Source organism: Crotalus tigris, unplaced genomic scaffold, assembly GCF_016545835.1.
Source record: "Crotalus tigris isolate CLP2741 ecotype Arizona unplaced genomic scaffold, ASM1654583v1 scf7180000019068.10715455, whole genome shotgun sequence".
NCBI lineage: Eukaryota > Metazoa > Chordata > Lepidosauria > Squamata > Viperidae > Crotalus > Crotalus tigris.
The window spans coordinates 5,520,253-5,539,947 of NW_024097358.1; the positions used below are offsets into that span (position 1 = coordinate 5,520,253).

General features: G+C 42.9%; 1 protein-coding gene across 3 annotated transcripts in view; it reads left to right on the top strand.

Moving 5' to 3' along the window:
• The window catches only part of FBN1 (fibrillin 1), a 162,089-nt gene that overhangs the window by 58,589 nt on the left and 83,805 nt on the right, over positions 1-19,695 (top strand). For all 3 annotated transcript variants that reach the window (XM_039359016.1, XM_039359017.1, XM_039359018.1), the window contains exons 10-16: positions 5,241-5,399; positions 6,654-6,806; positions 8,490-8,642; positions 9,674-9,793; positions 11,769-11,894; positions 15,234-15,356; positions 17,873-17,995. In XM_039359016.1, coding sequence (XP_039214950.1) covers positions 5,241-5,399; positions 6,654-6,806; positions 8,490-8,642; positions 9,674-9,793; positions 11,769-11,894; positions 15,234-15,356; positions 17,873-17,995 — 957 coding nt within the window. The remainder of the gene's footprint in view (positions 1-5,240; positions 5,400-6,653; positions 6,807-8,489; positions 8,643-9,673; positions 9,794-11,768; positions 11,895-15,233; positions 15,357-17,872; positions 17,996-19,695) is intronic.

Here is a 19,695-nt window from a genome sequence, read left to right on the forward strand (position 1 = left end):
TTCAAGACGGAACATGCCACATGCAAAACTTGATTCCCTCCCCGCAAATTGTTCGGGTTTGTACCTCCTACATTTGCAGTATTTCAAAGAGGCTAGCCAAAACCACGGAACTGGGCACGAACTCTCGTCTGGAATGAGTCGCACTCATGTTAGTTCAAAAATCTTTTTTCCTTTTCGGCGTTTTGTATGCCTGTAATTCAGCTGTAAAGCTCTTTTGGCCCGGATCAGGTTTGATTTAAAAACAGCCCTTTTCCTTTTCCTGTTCCCCATCAAACCATATTCTCAGCTGAAAGGTCTTCTTAGTACAGTTTGGGATGGGAAACAACCTCGCCTTGCAGAAGTTGAGGATTCTTAAGAAACAGCTCCATCCCGGAGCGACTCAGACTGAAAAGGCTTGGACCTGAGACAGACAGAAGATTTTAAGGCAGGAGATAGGAAGCAGGTTCTGCTGTGAGGCTAATTCAAGGATGAAAAAGAGCATTCCAGTCCAGGTTAAATCTCAGTTCACTTGCTCTTCTTCACCCCCCACCCTGCTTAGTCAGTGTTTACTTTTCTCTTCTGCTGCCCTAGTTTGTTTGTCTTTCACTTCTGCCCACACACTCTTTTCTCTCCCCCCTCCCACCTTTTGTAAGTTTTAAAAATCACCAAATCCATACGTTAAAAGTTGATTTTTCTTCATCTCCTGCCAAAAGTCTACAAAAGGCTTCCAAATAACAATGATAATGATAATGACAACTCCCTGCTCCCTGTGTAGGAAACCCTACACCATTTCAGGCAAATGGCTGTCCAATCTCTTCTTCAAAATTTCCAGCGTTGGATCATTCATGACTTCTGGTGGCAGGTTGTTCCACTGATTAACTGTTCTAACTCTCAGGAAGTTTCTCCTTAGTTCTAGGTTGCTTTTCTCCTTGATTGGTTTCCATCCGTTGCTTCTTGTCCTGCCTTCAGACGCCTTGGAGAATAGCTTGACTCCCTCTTCTTTGGGGCAGCCCCTGAGATTTTGGAAGACTGCTATCATGTCCCCCCTTGTCCTTCTCTTCATTAATAGATAGTCTTTGACTTACAAAAGTTCCATTTAGTGACTGTTCAAAGTTACCACAGCAGTGAAAAAAGTGACTTATGGCTATTTTCCACAGTTATGACCTTTGCAGCCTCCCCATGGTCCTGTGATCAAAATTCATACACTTGGCAATTGGTCCGTTTTTATGACCATTGCTGTGACCCAAGGCCGCGTGATTCCCCCTTTGTGACCTTCTGACAAGCACAGTAAATGGACAAGCCAGTTCATTTAACACCCAGGACCCTGGTTTCCTTTTACCACAAACTCTTCCAAACATATTTGCTTCCTCCGGTGAATTCCCCACACGACATGGCCAAAGGAACCGAGACACAGTTTTGTGATTTTTGCCTTTCTGTGACATGTCTGCTGCTACGTAGCATTTTAATGTTGACCTTTGTGGGGGTACCAGGGCTTGATGGACAGGATTAAATGAAAACGTGGCCGACCAGGCACAGAGAGTAGAGTTTTCCTGGTCTATAGCTTTAGGTGAAAGGTGAACAGCACATAATCTAATCCTTCCTTTGATTAATACATTCCAGAGCCAGTCGTATTTACTTCCGGTCCATGTCATTTGAGTTTAGCTTGAACATGTTTTTCTTTTCTCGTTGGTTGTTTTTTTTTTTTTTTTTTTTGGTTTAAGCATTTTACTCAAAACTGGCACTTGTATAAAAACGGCTAAGGAAGCGTCCGGAAAGGTGTAAAATCAGATGGATGGATTATTCCGAAATGTAAAAAAAATAAAATAAAAATAAAATACAGACAAAGTCATTTTTGATGGAAATTGGGATGTGCTGATGAGTCCCTCACATTTCTTTCCTCCGTGCAGTCAAATGAACATACAAAACTTTTAAAACCACAAATGCTGAATCTGCAGGGATTCCGTGTATGAAAATAAATGAGGGATTGGTTTGGCCCCCAAACTTGCCATCTGCAGCACTTAGGAGATGGGCAGTTCTCTTAAATCTGACTTTTTGGCCCTATCGTGGTGGGAAAGAAAACAACTTGGTTTGCACACACGCCTTTCCAGAATGATGAACACCAAGCACGGCAGATTTTTCTCCTAGGAAAAAAATAAAATAAAAATAAAAATCCCAGTCTGGGTGTTCATATCCTGCTGTCTCTTACACTTCCAGGAATCCCTCAGACTTCTGTCTTAAAGATTTTTTTTGTTAACGACTGCCAGAATTGGCTTCAGTATCTATCTTCCAATTTTTTTGGGGGGGGAACTTCAGTATCTTCCTTCCGTTTTTTTTTTTTAAAGAACAGATTTCTCCCAGCTAATATGCGTATGAAAAATAGATTGCATCTTGTAAGACGAGAAGGACCAGCTTTGATGCTTTCTGTGTGACTGTTTTGTGTCTTGCTTTTTAACGGGTTTCAAAATCGGACCCTTGGGGGTTTGTATCTGTCTTCTCTTGCGGTCTGTGTTTTGTCTTGCACCGGGGCTATTAGAAGAAAGACCAGCATGGCTGCCTTTCTAGATGCAGAAAGTGCTGCTCAGAACCCAAGGAGGGTTGAGTGTTGCTTATCCCAAGATGCTTCATTTATTTCATCTTTCATTCGCTTGCTTTCTTTAGATCATGATTCTTCTTGATGTACTGTATTTATAAATACAGGTAACTCCTTGTCTTCTGACCACAGTTGAGCCCAACATTGATATTGTTCAGTGAGAGATTTGTTTAGTGAGTTTTGTCCCCTTTTATGACCGGCCTTGCCACATTTGTTAAGTCAATCACTTGATAAGTTAGTAGAACCGGGGGTTAAGTGAATCTGGCTTCCCCGCTGATTTTGTTTGTCAAAAGGTCGCAGAAAGGGAACGCACGATCCCGGGACACTGCAGCCGTCATAAATATGAGCCGGTTGCCCAGCATCCATATTTTGATCATGTGACCCTGAGGATGCTGCAATGGTCATAGGTGTGAAAAATGGTCACAAGTCGCTTTTTTCAGTCCCGTTGTAACTTTGAACGGTCACTAAGTGAACTGTTGTAAGGTGAGGACTATCTGTTGCTGGAATTGGATGTGTCTAGTTTAATGAAGAGAAGGACGAGGGGGGACATGATAGCAGCCTTCCAGTATCTCAGGGGTTGCCCCAAAGAAGAGGGAGTCAAGCTATTCTCGAAAGCACCTGAAGGCAGGACAAGAAGCAACGGATGGAAACTCATCAAGGAGAGAAGCAACCTGGAACTAAGGAGAAACTTCCTGACACTGAGAACAATTAGCCAGTGGAACAACCTGCCTCCAGAAGCGGTGAATGCTCCAACACTGGAAGTTTTTAAGAAGAGACTGGACAGCCATTTGTCTGAAATGGTGTAGGGTTTCCTGCCTGAGCAGGGGGTTGGACTAGATGACCTCCAAGGTCCCTTCCAACCTTTATTAATATTAATATTGTATTCTTTTTCAAGGATATCCCGTGTGTGCTCCCAACACGGCACTGGTTCAATGCTACACTGTCTTTTAATTTAATTTAAAATTAATCTGACTTGAAATCATTCATGGGCAAGATTTTTATCAACCTGTTGCTTTGTTTCAACCATTCAAATGAATAGGGATTCCACAATTCTTCTTTTTTGTCCTTCCTGCTTTTTTTTTCTTCTCTTTTTGCAACAGAAAACCCACTAAGGAGAGGGGAGAGACTAACCATATAATCTACTTTGATTGGTGGGAATAGGAATATTTTCTGAAGGAACCAGTGTATACCTTACATAGCTTTTTGGCCTGGTGGCAGCATCGTAGCCAGTGAGGTTTATCCCAGGCGCAATTATTGCAAATTGAGGCTAACCAAGGTTGAACCAAATTCTTGTGCAGCATTTATAGGACGGAACCCTGGAACTTATGCATTGGCTGGGGAAATGAGATTTTTTTCTGCCACTTTAAGCCTCAACCTTCCTGTTTGCCTCTCTTCCATAACAGTGCAGGGCACTTTGGAAAGGAAATGTTGGTCTTAAATAGACAGGAGAATCATTACCAATAAAGATTTGCTTCTTCGGGTGATAACATGCGTAGAACTTCTTAGAATGTGAAGAATGTCGTGAGAATGACTGAGGGAGCTAGTTATTTCTAGTCTTAATGAAGAGAAGGACTGGGGATGATGGGATAGCAGTCTTCCAATACTTGAGGAGCTGTCACAGAGAAGGGGGGGGGGGTCAACCTATTCTCTCTGCCCCAGGAGGGCAGGACAAGAAGTAACGGGTGGAAGACCATTGAAGAGAGATCCAAGCTAGAACTAAAGAGAAATTTACTGACAGTGAGAACAATTAATCAGTGGAACAGCTGACTTCCAAAAGCGGTGAATGCTCCAACACTGGAAGTTTTTAAGAAGAGACTGGACAGCCATTTGACTGAAATGGTATAGGGTTTCCTGCCTGAGCAGGGGGTTGGACTAGATGACCTCCAAGGTCCCTTCCAATCCTATTGTTCTATGTCCTTTAGAAGTTTTTCTTATAGGCCTTGGACAAACCTGTTGTAGAATATAGTCTCTCTCTCTCTCTCTCTCTCTTTCTCCCTCCCCCCCTCTCTCTCTCTGTGTGTGTGTGTGTGTGTGTGTATGTGTGTGTGTGTGTGTGTGTGTATGTGTCGCTGGCCAGACCACCATCTTATTCTCTTTATTTATTTGTTCCTGTTCTTTACTTCCTTGTTTTTATCATTTATGTTGTTAATTGTTGGTTACATTCTGAGCAAATCACTGTTATGATAGATGTAAATGGTGACCCCAGCACAAACCATTGCAACAGCCTTCAGGTCCAACCTTGCTTTGAATTTTTGGGGAAACGCCACCTCTGATCCAGAGGAAGCATATGGAAAATTTTTCTCAGGAAGTAGTATCTTACCAGACAAGACAGATAAATAGGAATAATAATAATAATAATAATGATGATGATGATGATGATAATGTTGGAAGGGACCTTGGAGGTCATCTAGTCCAATCCCCTGCTCAGGCAGGAAACCAGTTAAAGACAAAATGAAAGGAGTGGAAAGAATGAAAGATAAGGGAAGAAAGAACTCAAATATTATCGTAATATATAATTCATACCAAGGCGTAAAATATTGAACAGACCACTGGGTGTAATGGGTAGATTCCCGGTTGAACGGAACATGTGTATAAAGAGAGGAATACCCTTTATCTGCCAAAGAATTATTCTCAAGAATTGAAGGATGTTTTCATGTCTTCTCTGGAACAGATGTGCGACCGGGATATTGCTTTACTTCTCTCACCAACGGCCGTTGCAACAATCAGCTGCAGCAAGTGCTCACCAAAACCCAGTGTTGTTGTGACTCCGGGCGGTGCTGGTCTCCAGGAGCTACTACTGCCCCAGAAATGTGCCCCATTCGTGCTACAGGTATGGAACCGATGATATGCCATTCAGACGTATAAGCCACTTCCTTATTTTTGAATGGGGGACTCTGTCGTAGGGAAATGTAGACTCCTATAATGGCTTGAGCTAAGACATTGCTACAGTTCTGAGATGTGAAAACACACAAGGAAACCTCTTGTAAGATGCTCTCCAAGGAGAACGGATTGGTTTTAATTGCTAGGTAGATCCATTTTTTTTCATGTGTCCAGTCTTGCACTTATAGTGCCTCTCTGGTGAATCCAATGGCATGAATACATTAATTCTGATTTACTCTTGATTTCCTGTAGCACCAGGCTTCTCCTCTCATTCAAACAATCTGTCAAAGGCAAGAGGCAAGAAGTGAGTGCTTTCCCCCAACTGAGAGTCAGTTTGGTCTAGTGCAGTGTTTCTCAACCTTGACAATTTTAAGGCATGTGGACTTCAACTCCCAGAATTCCACAGCATTGCTGGCTGTGGAATTCTGGGAGTTGAAGTCCACATGTCTTAAAATTGTCAAGGTTGAGAAACACTGGTCTAATGGATGAGGCATCAGCTAAAAAATTGGAGAATGTGAATTCAGGTCTCACCTTAGCTATGAAAGCCAGCTGGGTGATTTTGGGCTAATCACCAGGTGGCTGTGAGTTCTAGTCCTACCTTAGGCATGAAAACTGGCTGGCTGATTTGGGGCCAGTCCTTCTCTCTCAGCCCAACCCACCTTGCAAAGTCCTGTTGTTGTGGGGAAAATGGGAAGAGGAAAGAATACGAGGGATGTTTGCTGCCTCGAGTTATTTATAAAAATAATGAAGGAAGGATGAAAAGAATAAATAAAAATAGACGCTTTAGCAACAGAAATATTCAGGCCCGTCCAGGCACAAACATAGCAGATGGTTTTTGCTTAGAGCAGGCATGCCAAACTGCTGGCCCGCTGGCCGGTTGTGTCACGCCAAAACCGCACCCACCCCGTTGCTGGCAATGGGGAAAAAGTGGCGATACGTTGTGCGACGTCACGTGACATTGCGAGTTTGACGTGCCTGGCTTGGAGCATAGTGAAATTGGCATCTGGCTATAAACCAGGCTTGTCCAAATGCGGCAACTTTAGGATCGGTGGACTACGACTCCCAGAATTCCCTAGTTCAGACTGGCTACCTGGGGGATTCTGGGGGTTGGAGTCCACAGTTGCCCAGGTTGGACATCCTTGCTATCGATATAAAACAACGGCCGGTCGTTTTTTTAATTGAATAATGTTGTGTTTTCTTTCAGACGAGTTCCGCAAATTGTGTATATACGGCAGTTTGCCAGCTGAGAGGCCGGATAGACCCACCGTCCCAAGACCACCACACGGTTTTCCGCCTGACATCTTCCGGCCTCCACACTTCCCACCAGATGTGGTTCCGCCTTCTTATAGACCCCCAGGTAAGATTCAGTTTAAATACTTCCTTTCCCCCTGACTTAAGGCTATCTTTCATCTGTTTTGGGGTTTGGGGTTTTCATTTATTGTTGACGGTAAAATTGGCTCTGGCCAGTTTCTTCATCCTGGATGACTTTGGGTAAAGCAAGCAATGTTTGAGGTTACCCAGCTCGTTGTAGACCCTAATCGTGTTGTATATTTTGCTTTCTTCTGCCCTCGAGAAGGTTCCCCCTCCCAAACTGTTATTTTTATTCTTAACTTTTATTTATTTATTTATTTATTTATGAGACTTATATACCGCTTTAAGTGCAAGCACTCTCTAAGCGGTGTACACCAATAAGCAATTGCCCCCAACAATCTGGGTCCTCATTTTACCTACCCCGGAAGGATGGAAGGCTGAGTCAACCTTGAGCCGGTGAGATTTGAACCGCTGACCTGCTGAACACAGTCAGCTAAAGTGGCCTGCAGGACTGCACCCTAACTGCTGCGCCACCTCGGCTCAGTTTTAATTACATTGGGTAGGACTTTGAGATATTTTGATGCTTTCTTCCCTTCCCTTTCTAGTCTTCTAGCTAGGATAGTGGTGGTGTGAACCTATGGCACGCGTGCCAGAGGCGGCACTCAGAGCCCTCTCTGTGGCACTCGCGCCATGCCCTGGAGATGGCAACCGTCCCTCTTCAATCAGCTGCCTGCTAACTCACCAAGGTCCCATGTGGCCAGATGCAACCCGGCACGGCTGGTTTCCCTCCCCCCGTCCCATCCATCCTGGCTTCGCATACTCTTCTTTTCCCGGGCACGACCCACTGTATTGCCTCCTCAGCTGTTGGCCGGCCATCCAGCTCAGAGACGGCTTTTCTGAAGTGCTGGCAGCGGGCTGCAGAGTCCCAGAGTGCGCCGGTCGAGGGGCCGGCAGTCTGTGGCTGCTGACGGACACTGTCGGCCCCCATGCGCTCGCTGGTCTCTGTGTGCAGGGGCCGATGGTGTCAGGCAGCAGCTGCCCCAGCCCTTGCCTTGCCCCGTGGCAATGGCACCCCCACCCTGCCTCGCCTCACCCCGCAGGATGAGCCTCCTGCCTACCGCTTCACCTGCCAGAGACCGCCTGGATCTCCCCCAACCCTGCCCACCCCCCACAGGCGTCCCTCCCCACGAGCAACATTGAGATGACCATGCCCATCTTGGCCACATCCACCCAATCTGCCATGACCACACAGCCACGCCCATCTAATGGGCCACGCCCACCTGGCACCCAGCAATAAATAAGTGGGGTTTAGGTTGCAGTTTGGGCACTCAGCCTCTAAAAGGTTCACCATCACTGAGCTAGGAGATGATGTGTGTTTGTTAAGAAACCAAAAGTGGGTTAGGAGGAAAGTGTTTCAGAATATATTGGATTTGAAGGGGTTCCTTTTTTCCCCAGACTGCAGTTCTAAGTTATCTGTGAGCAAATCAGCTTACTGTAGTCCCAAAGTGGGTAGCTTTCCAAACAAATCCTTCATCAGGAAATGATAAAACTTGGAAAAAGAAGTAACAGACTGAGAATGGCTATTTGCAATGACAATATGCTTATCAATGACGGATACAATCTCACTGTAATCGCTCTAATAGATTTTAACAGTTTAATTTTTTTTTCAGAAAAATACATCAAAAGCATCCGATATTGAACTTTGATTTTTTTTTAAAAAAAATTTCAGGTGTTGTCTCAGTTAATCTCACTCGGCCACAAGCCAACTTCTGCCAGTTGTATCAAAATCTTTGCATTAATGGACGCTGCATTCCGACTCCTGGAAGTTATCGCTGTGAATGCAAGAAAGGGTTTGAACTGGACCTTAGAGGGGAATGCATAGGTACGTCCGCCTATCAGATTGATGTCGTACTATGACTTATTCCTTCCCTCCTTTCACTTTTCAGCTGGATGCTCCCTTTCTGAAATGAGCAGAATTTGGAATACGCTTAACTCAGAATTCGCCTTTAGACCGAATGGCGAATTTGTCAGGAATAGATTCCATTCTGAGTCAAAAGGCAACTGAACTTTGTTTTTCCTTGATGACGTTTCGCTTCTCATCTAAGGAGCTTCTTCAGCTCTGACTGGATGGTGGAGGATGGAAGGATTTATAATCCTTGCAGTCATCTGTTTGTTAGCATTCCCTCTGAGAGTCGTTGAGGCCACTTGGAGGTCTATCTGTGCCCTCAGGGTCACCTAAATCGTGCAAATGGGTCTGGAAGCTTCTTGGAACTGCTGAAAGAACTGTGTTGTGTACAGGAGATAGGTGGTGTCATATCCCTCCCCCTCTGTGGAGAAAGGGCTGTTCAGTCTTAATTTAGATGGCCTCTTTGATCCCTCTTTCAAGCCAGCGGTCCTCCCTGTCCAGAATGTGGAATTTGTTGTCTTCAAAAGAGCGGCCTTGGTCTTTCAAATGCAGGTGAACTGCTGAATCTTGACCGGAGTGGTTTGTTCTCCTATATTGTGCCATGCGTTTGTGAAGCAGTGGTTTTGTTTCTCCAATGTACAGATCTGTCCATGTCTCACTGCACTGAACTGCATATATCCCATTGCTCAGTTTGCTTGGATAAAACACACAGAGAAGAATAAAACCTTGCTTTAGCGGTTCATTCTGATAAGTCTAAGTTCACCCAAGCGGAGAAAAGTGACTCCATAACATCAGACTCCAAGAAATGGAACTTTCCTAGAGTAATGGGGCTTAAGATCAGAGTATTGGGGTGATGAAGGATGAATATTCCTAAACCAGAGTAATGTATATAACACTGCTGGGGTTTTTGCAAACGCACGCTTTGCAGAGGGTGAAGCAAGTTAGGAAAGGAAACTTCGGCAGCACTTGCCAAAGCTTGCCAAAACTATATCTTCTGTCTCTTGCAGATGTGGATGAATGCGAAAGGAATCCGTGCATTGGTGGCGACTGCGTGAACACGCAAGGTTCCTATATATGCAAGTGTCGGCCTGGATATCAGAGTACCCCGATGAGGACAGAATGCCGAGGTAAAGAACAACACGGTAGAAAAACTGGAACTGCCACACAAACATCTACATGTGTGGCTATTTCCAAAGTTTTAAACCGTAGTCAGTTCCCACCGAAATACAGGTAGTCTTTCAATGACAAGAGTTCACTTAGTGACCATTCAAAGTTACAATGGCTCTTAAAAAAGGGGCTTATGACTGTTTTTCACACTTACGACCGTTGCAGTATTCCCCCATGGTCAAGTTGGATGCCCGGCAACTAACTCGTGTTTACGACGGTTGCGGTGTCCTGGGGTCGTGTGGCAAGGAAAGTCATAAAACGGGCCAAAAAGTCACTTGACAAATGTCTCGCTTAGCAACACAAATGTTGGGCTGACGGCCACAACTGAGCTCAAAGTTTCTGTTGCTAAGCAGGATTTTTCCCCGTCTTACAACCTTCCTTGCCATAGTTGTTAAGTGAATCATGGCGCTTGTTGAGTTAGTAACATGGCTGTTAAGTGTATCTGGCTTCCCCCAGAGACTTTGCTTTTTCAGAAGGTCGCAAAGGGGGGGGGAATCACATGATCCTGAGACACTGCAACTGTCATAAATACGAGTCAGTTGCCAAGTGTCTGAATTTTGATCACGTGACCGTGGGGGACGCTGCAACGGTTGTTAAGTGTGAGAAACAGCCGTAAGTCACATTTTTCAGTGTCGTCGTAGCTTGGAACGATCACTAAACTAACTGTGGTAAGCTGAGAACTACCGTAGAGACATATATTCCCAATCTCCCTCGTGGCCGAGATGGTAAGTCAGCATGACCAGGCTTATCTCAGTTCTGGATTGTGGTGTAAAATATTGTCCAGAACATCAGTTCCACCATATAAGAATCTGAACTGCTAGGAATTCACTTGGGCCTCTTGCTTTGCCAGGGAAGTCAGATGACAAGTGATAAATTACTTAGACCTCCCAGGATTCGTTGCTTTGAATTAAAAACGGAGATATTGTTCTTTTTTTTTTCAACTGCTCACTGCTAGAAAGAGGAGACCAAACTTGGCCTGTGATCTAAAGAAACAAGGCCAACTTTTTTTTTGTAAGAATACAAGAAAAACCAGCTTGCAAATGGCGATCTTTAGGCTCCGAGATGTAGTTCCTGAAACTGTGTGCTTAGCTTTTTTTTTTCTTTCTTCTCCTTTTAATTGTAGTAGGGACATGCAGAGGAAGTGCCCAGATCTAAAAATCTCTGCAGGATTAAGGGGATCTATAAGAGAAACAAAGGATTAAAAGATAAAGCCTAGAGAATAGAAAATGAAGCACAACAGGCTATAAAAGAAGAAAAGAAACTCAATGAGATTGTGTCATTTGCCAAAATGAGATTGTGTCATTTGCCAAAATGTTCTCCCCCTCCTATCCCACCCCAGCCCTGAAAGTCGAATTGCTAGCAATATGAAAAAGGAGCAGTCACAGCAACGACTTTATAGTGGAGTGAGCAGACAGACCAAGATAGACAAGTATCCACTTAAAAGGATGAGAAAAATGGGCAAAACAGAAACCCAATTCGACAATAGCTACTATTGCCTGTATTTTGTGCCCAAAGCTTCTCATAGAATATTTCTGAGCAAGAAACAATCAGGAAATAAGAAATACAGGCTGTCCTTGACTTACTGGTGACCTTTTTTTTCACCCTTACGATGTTGCAGCACCACGCGGTCATGTGATAAAAAAAGTTAAGATGCTTGGCAACTGACCTGTATTTGTGACAGTTGCAGTGTGCCAGGGTCACATGATCCCCTTCGGTGACCTGCTGAGAAGTAAAGTCAGTGGGGAAGATAGATCCACTTAACAAACGTGATTTTAGCTTAACAACTGCAGTGATCCAAGGCCAAGTCGTAAAACGGGGCAAAAAACTTATTTAACATATATTTTACTTAACAACAGAAATGTTGGGCTCAACTATGGTTGTAAGTTGAGGACTACCTGTACTTATATTTATTGTCTCTGTTGGCTTTTCTTTTAGATGTTGATGAGTGTTTGCAGAATGGCCGGATATGTAACAATGGGAGATGCATCAATACCGACGGCAGCTTCCACTGTGTCTGCAATGCCGGCTTTCATGTGTCAGTTGATGGAAGGAACTGTGAAGGTCAGGACTGGCAAATCCATTCTGTGTATCTTCTTCATCATCTCTGCAACTGCCTACATTGGGATGTTTCTGTCTGCTTGTTCTCTCCTTGAGGGTTGACTAGTAAATGCCCCCATTGCTTTCAACGTTACAACAGTCTGTAGGAATCGAAGTTAAATTTGCCAACTCATCTGTTGAGATCTGTGTGGCCTTTAAACATAATCACAATCAAAATAGAGCTGGAAGGGACCTTGGAGGTCTTCTAGTCTAACCCCTGCTCAAGCAGGAGACACCCTATACCATTCTGGACAAATGCTGTTCAGTCTCTTCTTAAAAATCTCCAGTGATGAAGCAGCCACAACTGCTGAAGGCAAGGTGTTTCACTGGTGAATAATTCTCTCATAATTGTACATAATCATAATTCACCATAATCATAACTCACATAATTCCCCCTAGGACGTCAAGTAAATAATTTTGTCTGTGTGAGGGAAACTAATGAAGGAGAGAAGCAACCTAGAACTAAGGAGAAACTTCCTGACAGTTAGAACAATTAACCAGTGGAACAACCTGCCTCCAGAAGCGGTGAATGCTCCAACACTGGAAGTTTTAAAGACGAGATTGGACAACCATTTGTCTGAAATGGTCCAGGATTCCCTGCCTGAGCAGGAGTTGGACTAGAGGACCTCCAAGCTCCCTTCCAACTCTGTTTCTGTGTGGTTGGATTTGGGGATCCACGAACAATAAGCTATGCAAAATCTGAAAGAGAAATAGCACATCTCATAAGCAGTGTCTGCGATGGAAATAGATATTCCTGGGAATGTTCTTTAGATCATACATAGCATCCTGAATTCATTAACACATTTGATGACAGACTCTTGCAACATATCCTGGTCCTTCTAAGAAATGTAAACACAGTTTGGTGTGTTGAAACAATCTGTTCACCAAAATCTCACAACTTCACCAAACCTTTGCATGAATTTGGACAGGAACGTTGAAATCTCACAAGATTTGCTACTCTCATTGGCCATTTTTTTTTTTGTAAAAAAAGGATTTATTAATTTGCTCTGACTGTTATACAAAATTGCATCCCAAGGCCTGAGAAACGCTTGTGAACTCCCTACTTTCAAAGAAAAAGAAAAAAAAAGTTGGTTTATTACATTCTCCCAGTCCTTGAGAGAGGGTCCGCCATCTGCTCATATTTAACAAAAATTCAAGTTCTGGTCACAAGCAGCATTTTTTTGGCAGAATATTATCTCAGTGATTCAGCTGTAAGAGTGAGCGCCAACATTCTTGTTTGGGATAGAGACACGTTTTTAAAAACCATGAATTGCTTTTGCCTGATTTAGAATGTCAGAAAGAAAGGTGAGCATGCCATGTAGAGAGGAGTCATTTCTCAATATTAAGGGGAATATCTCCATTTTAAATATTGTTTTAATATCACTTATCCCAAAAGTGAGTTGTTATGTTGCTCCTCTTTAATAGAGGCAAATCCTTCAGGAATCTATGCTTCATCCTAGTACGGAGGGAACGGCTAAAGGTTTGAATTGCTTCTAGGTATTGGCCTAAATATTTTTTTAATCTGGAAATCTATCAAAGTGTTTCATTCAAATATCTCCCTCTCATCACCTCACTAAATCCCATGTCTTAACTGCGATAAAGCCGGTGCGGTTCAAAGAGTCCTCTGTTTTGTGCCTTAAACAACGCTGCCAAAAACACTCCCACGCGTCTGAATTGCATCAGCTTCTGAAGTAATTGTCTGTCAGGATAGTCCTCAAGTTACAATCATTCATTTAGTGACCGTTCAAAGTTACAATGGCACCGAAAAAAGGGACTTATGGCCATTTTTCACACTTGACGAGTGTTGCAGCATCCCCACGGTCACGTGATCAAAATTCTTGTCAGCTTGGCAACTGACTGGTACTTATGACGGTTGTCAGTCCCGGTGTGTGTGTGTCACGTGATCCCCTTTTGCGACCTTCTGACAAGCAAAGTCAGTGGGGGAAGCCAGACTCACTTTACAACCGTGTTATTAACTTAACAACTGTAGTGATTCAATTAACAACCGAGGCAAGGAAAGCCGTAAAATGGGGCAAAACTCACTTAATAGCTGTCTTGGTTTACAACGGACATTTTGGGCTCCGCAAGCTGAGGACTGCCTATACTTGTCTGTAATGCCTGTCTACAAGCTCAAATTATTAAACGTGTGTAAGAGCCATCACATGTACCTGACAGCAGATGTGACCACTATCTGCTTCCCTGTGGGATTTCTGTACCAATCAAGGAGAATATTTGTAGCTCAGGGCTGAAACGAGGGGGTCCTTGGTGCTCTCTGAGCTTGGTGGTTTTCTTGCAAACGTTTTATTACCCAAACTAGGTAACATCATCAGTGCTTGGGACACGGTACTAGGGACTAGCACCGATGATGTTACCTATTTGGGTAATGACACCGCTGCAGGAAAACTACCAAGCTCAGAGAGCACCAAGAACTTTTGTCTAATCCTCCAATATTCTCCTGTGTTAGTTTATCACTGTCTTCCAGGACCTTCCCTATCAAAGGCCATCTCTCAATGCCACTTGTTTAGGACCGTGTGAGATACCCTGTTGCCTTTGTGTCTTACTTTTGGGCATCTGGTTAGTCACAGCTGGGAACCTTTGGTTTAGTTTACCAGGTTTATTTTTACATTCCCATGTTTTTTTTTTAAAAAAAAAAACTCAGGGAGGGAACTTGTGTTCCTCCAGATCTTACTGAGGTGTAATTTCTAGCAGTTTCAGACAAAATGATGAGTGGTTCACAATGCTTTGCTGTACTTTAACAACATAAGAAAGCATGCAGATCTGTCTTCTGTCTTCAGTGTTGTGTTTAACAACAGAAAAGTGTTAAGAGATCACTCTTACTGTAAGATAACTGTTAGCCTTTAAAGTATCAGTGTTAATCTGAAAGGGACCTGATCTGGAAAGAGTTTATCCTTGGAGCGTGGAAGAGTGATTTGTCTGGTCTAGAGAAACTCACTAAATTCAACTAAGCAGTTGCTCAGACATCACATACACCCTTGAAACCCAAGCATACCTGTAGAAGAGAATATTTGTAGCCTAGGGTTGAAATGGGGAGTCCTTGATGTTCTCTGAGCTTGGTGGTTTCCTTGCAGATATTTCATTATCTGTCTAGGTAGCATCATCACAGCACTGACGATGTTACCTAGTTGGGTAATGAAATGTCTGCAAGAAAATTAAGCTCGGAGAGCACCAAGGAGCCCATAAAGGGGTCTGCATTTGGGGCAGTATTCTATAGGTCACTGGAATAAGGTTACATTCTTTAACAGTGATGAACTTTTGTTTGACTGTGCATTCATTTTTTTTTAGATATGGATGAATGCAGCATACGAAACATGTGTCTTAATGGTATGTGCATCAATGAAGATGGAAGTTTTAAGTGTATTTGCAAACCTGGTTTCCAGTTAGCCATAGATGGACGTTACTGCAGAGGTGAGTACTTATCTGCAGATGTTGCAATGGGCAATATATTTAATATGAAGTCTGCAGTGCAAATATATGATCCTAAACACTCTGCATCAAACTTGGTATTGTATTAATACACTTATTAATAAAGGAGAGTTATTTGTAACTCGGGGTTGACATGAGGGGTCCTTGGTGCTCTGTGATCTTGCTAGCAGCACCGATGATGTTACCTAGTTTGAGTAATGAAATGTTTACAAGAAAACAAGCAAGCTCAGAGAGCACCAAGGACCCTTCATAATACAGTTATTGTGTTCCATCTTGGAAGAAAACTTGGCTGTAGTAGCTGTCCTATGAAAGGTATTATATAGCACTTGCCCAATGTTTTGTTGTTGTTGTTAGTTGCGAAGTCGTGTCCGACCCATCGCAACCCCATCGCGACTCCAGGCCTTCCTGTCCTCTATCATCTTCTGGAGTCCATTTAAGCTCACGCCTACTGCTTCAGTGACTCCATCCAGCCACCTCATTCTCTGTCGTCCCCTTCTTCTATTGCCCTCCATCTTTCCCAGCATCAGGCTCTTCTCCAGTGAATCCTTCCTTCTCATTAGGTGGCCAAAGTACTTGAGTTTCAACTTCAAAATCTGGCCTTCTAAAGAGCAGTCGGGGTTGGTCTCCTCTAGGACAGACCGGTTTGATCACCTTGCAGTCCAGGGGACTCGCAGGAGTCTTCTCCAGCACCATAGTTCAAAGAGAGCCCAGGGCTGTCCCAAAGATGCTTTGTTTTTCCTTGAAGATGTTTCGCTTCTCATCCAAGAAATGTTTTCAGTATGAGAAGCAAACTGAAGAAGCTTCTTGGATGAGAAGCAAAACACCTTCAAGGAAAAACAGAGTCCAATGGCCTTTTGAAAAAACACCTTTGGGACAACCATGACATGGATGACTGAGAATCCCCATGGACATATTACCCAGGGCTGTCTTGCAAACCCACTACAATTAGATTCACGCTAGAGACTCCTGCATTTTATTTCTATGCTAGACCATAGCAGAATTTTGTTTCTTATATGCAGAGAGGTAGAAACCTAACCTCTTACATAAGGACTGTGCTGGAAACTGAGGAGAGTTCAACAATTTATTCACCTTTTTGGCTTGAACAGGAGATTGGAGGCTAACATGCCAAAGATACAAGCAATTAAAAGTTTTGAACAAGCAAGATTGAATTGTGTGCCAAACAACACAAGCTAAATGAAACACAGAGGTGTTTTGCTCTCCATTTGCCTTTTAAGGTTGGGGGGGTGGGGTGGGCAAAAGAAGGAGAAGGCCCCACATGCCAAATGTTGCGTATACTGAAGGGAGATGTTAGGATATGATTATATTGTTAAAGGTTACGCATCAACCCTCTCGGTATTTTTAAAACATTTCTCTAATCCTCAGTGTTTGGAGAGAGAGAAGAAGGAGGGGGAAAAATGTACAGTTGCCATATCAGGACAAGAAATGAATTTATTTCCTGCTGGGCAGGAGTGTGCCTGTCTGTGTAAAACTGAGGAAGTTAACAAATTCAGTAACACAATTGTGATCAAATAGTTTTTACATTCTGTGGTATGTGCAAAGCCTGAAACATTGGAGACGGGGAAAGATTGTGGTACTTTATGGGAGAACAGAAATAAATTCATGGACACACAGACACACAAATACACACAGAGCCATCCTTGGAAGATAAATATTTATTGATCTTGCAGTAGAAGAGAGTATCTATAGCTCAGCATTGAATCACGGAGTCCTTGCTGTTCTCTGAGTTTGGTTGTTTGCTTGGAGACATTTCATTACCCAACTAGGTAACATCATCAGTGCAAGTTGAGTGTGGGGTTGACTCTCTGTCTATATGCAATAGTTTGACCGGACAGCATTGGTGGCGTGTGTGGTTTTTCTCCTTGGTGTAGTTCCTTGTACTTGATACTTTTTTCTTGCTGGTTCTGAGTAATTTCAATACTACTGTAATCAAGGAACTGCCAAAGAGAAGACATTTATGTATTTACTTACCGGGCTTAAATGCCTCCCCAATCAAAACTGACTGAATGGCTTATACAGACCATGTTTACATAAATAAGGTTAAAAGTACAGAGTCTAAAGCCTAAATAACAACACGTACAATATGCAGTGCTTAGAAAAAGAACAGAACAGGACATTCATTAATCTCCACGTTATAGGAGGGAGCAACTCATAACATTCCCACCTCAGGGTCGAATCTCTACTGAATAAACCAGGTTTTGAGGCCTACCTGACATCCAGCAGTTTGACGGCTATCCAGACCTCAAAGAAAGTGCTATTCCAAACAAGGAGTTGAAAAGAACTGCTTCCAGAGACCCTTTCTGGACTGGAAGGGGTTCCCTTTTATGAGATCTTACCAAGATAGAGTCTTAGGAGAAAGCAGTGCTGAAGATATCCACAGAGTATGAACTATTTGTTTGCGTACACCATGAACAAATGACACTTGAATGAAAGCAGATAAACTGTAACCTTCAACAAAATGGCCTTTTTCTTTTGGACAGATATTGATGAGTGTGAGACACCGGGAATATGCATGAACGGCCGCTGCGTGAACACCGATGGTTCCTTCAAATGCGAATGCTTTCCTGGCCTCGCTGTGGGGTTGGATGGACGTGTGTGTGTCGGTAAGACAAAGCCGTGGTTGACAGTTATGGTTCAGGGCTCTAGAACCCTATTTCCAAATCTGGTACCTTCCAAATGTATTGGGACTTTGAGGATGCAGGATTCTCAGTCAAGGTGGGCTATAAATTCCAGATGTTGATGTTTCAACATGTCTCAAAGGCAGCAGGATACACTGGAACATCATCCTCTTTTGTACAGATCGTCCTCAACTTACAACAGTCCATTTAGTGACCATTTGAAGTTTCAGTGACTTATGACCGTTTTTCATTAGAACCCCTGTAGCATCCCCAGGGTCATGTAATCAATATTTGGATGCTTGGCAACCAACTCATGTTTATGACGGTTGAAGAGTCCCGTGGTCATGTGATCACCTTTTGTGACCTCCTGACAAGCAAAGTCAATGGGGAAGCCAGATTCACTTTACAATCATGTTACTAACTTAACAACTGCAGTGATTCACTTAACAACTGCGGCCAGCAAGGTCATAAATTGGGGCAAAATTCAGTTGGCAAATGTCTCACTTAACGATGGAAATTTTGGGCTCAGTTGTAGCTGTAAGTCGAAGACTACCTATAAGGGGTGAGCTCGGGTAAAAGGATATCATACCAGGATTTGCCTGGAATAACTCTTCATGAGAACTAGATCTTACAAGGAAGCTATCACAATCCAGTTTTGACTTAAAGGTGCTTTATTCAAAAAACAACTGGACTTCCATGGGTTTGTTTATTTTGAAAATGTTTTGCTTCATTTTGGAAGAAGCTTCTTGGATCAGAAGTCAAACATTTTCAAAGCAAAAACCAAGAAAGTTCACTTACCTTTTGGAAAAAGCACCTTTGGGACAACCATGACCTGGATGACTGAGAATCTCCACAGACAATGCAGTTTTGAGTTTCTTCTTTTCTGAAGCTGATTCACGATTATTAATGGTGACAGTTGTATCCGTGGCTCACTTTTAGCCATCGTTTGTTAATGAACACGGACATTTTGGCCTTTCTGACTGAAAGCATTTAAGAATTGATTTCCTGCCTGAAAAACGTCCAACTTTTTTTTTATTTTAATGTGTTTATCCAATGTTCTTAAGCATAGAGTGCCAATGCATTTACAGGGATGATGAATCCCATTCGCTGTGCAATTGTGTCTTTATGAGAAGCTTCCTCTTTCAACCTCATTTTGAAAGGATTAGAAAGGAAATGACACAACGATCAATTAAAATATTTTTTCTGGTTCTTCCTAATATGGTGCAATGCAGGAATGCTGTTGGTGTTCTGAACAAGGAAAAAAAAAGAATTATCTTTTTAAAAATATAGGAGCACGTAGGAAACCATTAATAAAAGGGACAGTACTTCTGATAAGCCTCAACTGCTGTGTACAGATTGTGCTGAGCAGTCGTTTGGCTTGTTGCAACTGTGATTCAGATCTCAAACATGCAGAAAGGCAACATAAAATATAATGGGTAGCCAGAATCATCTGAATCTGCCTTAAAATGGAGTTACTGAATTATGTTCATTCCAAGAGTTATCTCTGAATTAGGAATTCATTCCAAATTCCTGCTTTTAAAATAAATGTAAGATGGCATGTCCTGGTACATGGAGTGACTTTCCATCAAATTAACATACCTTAGCAAATGGCAACCCGATTAACTCTCTTTTGTATTTTTAGCCTTTGACAGGTTGGCAAAATAAACGAAGCAGAATTGTTTTAC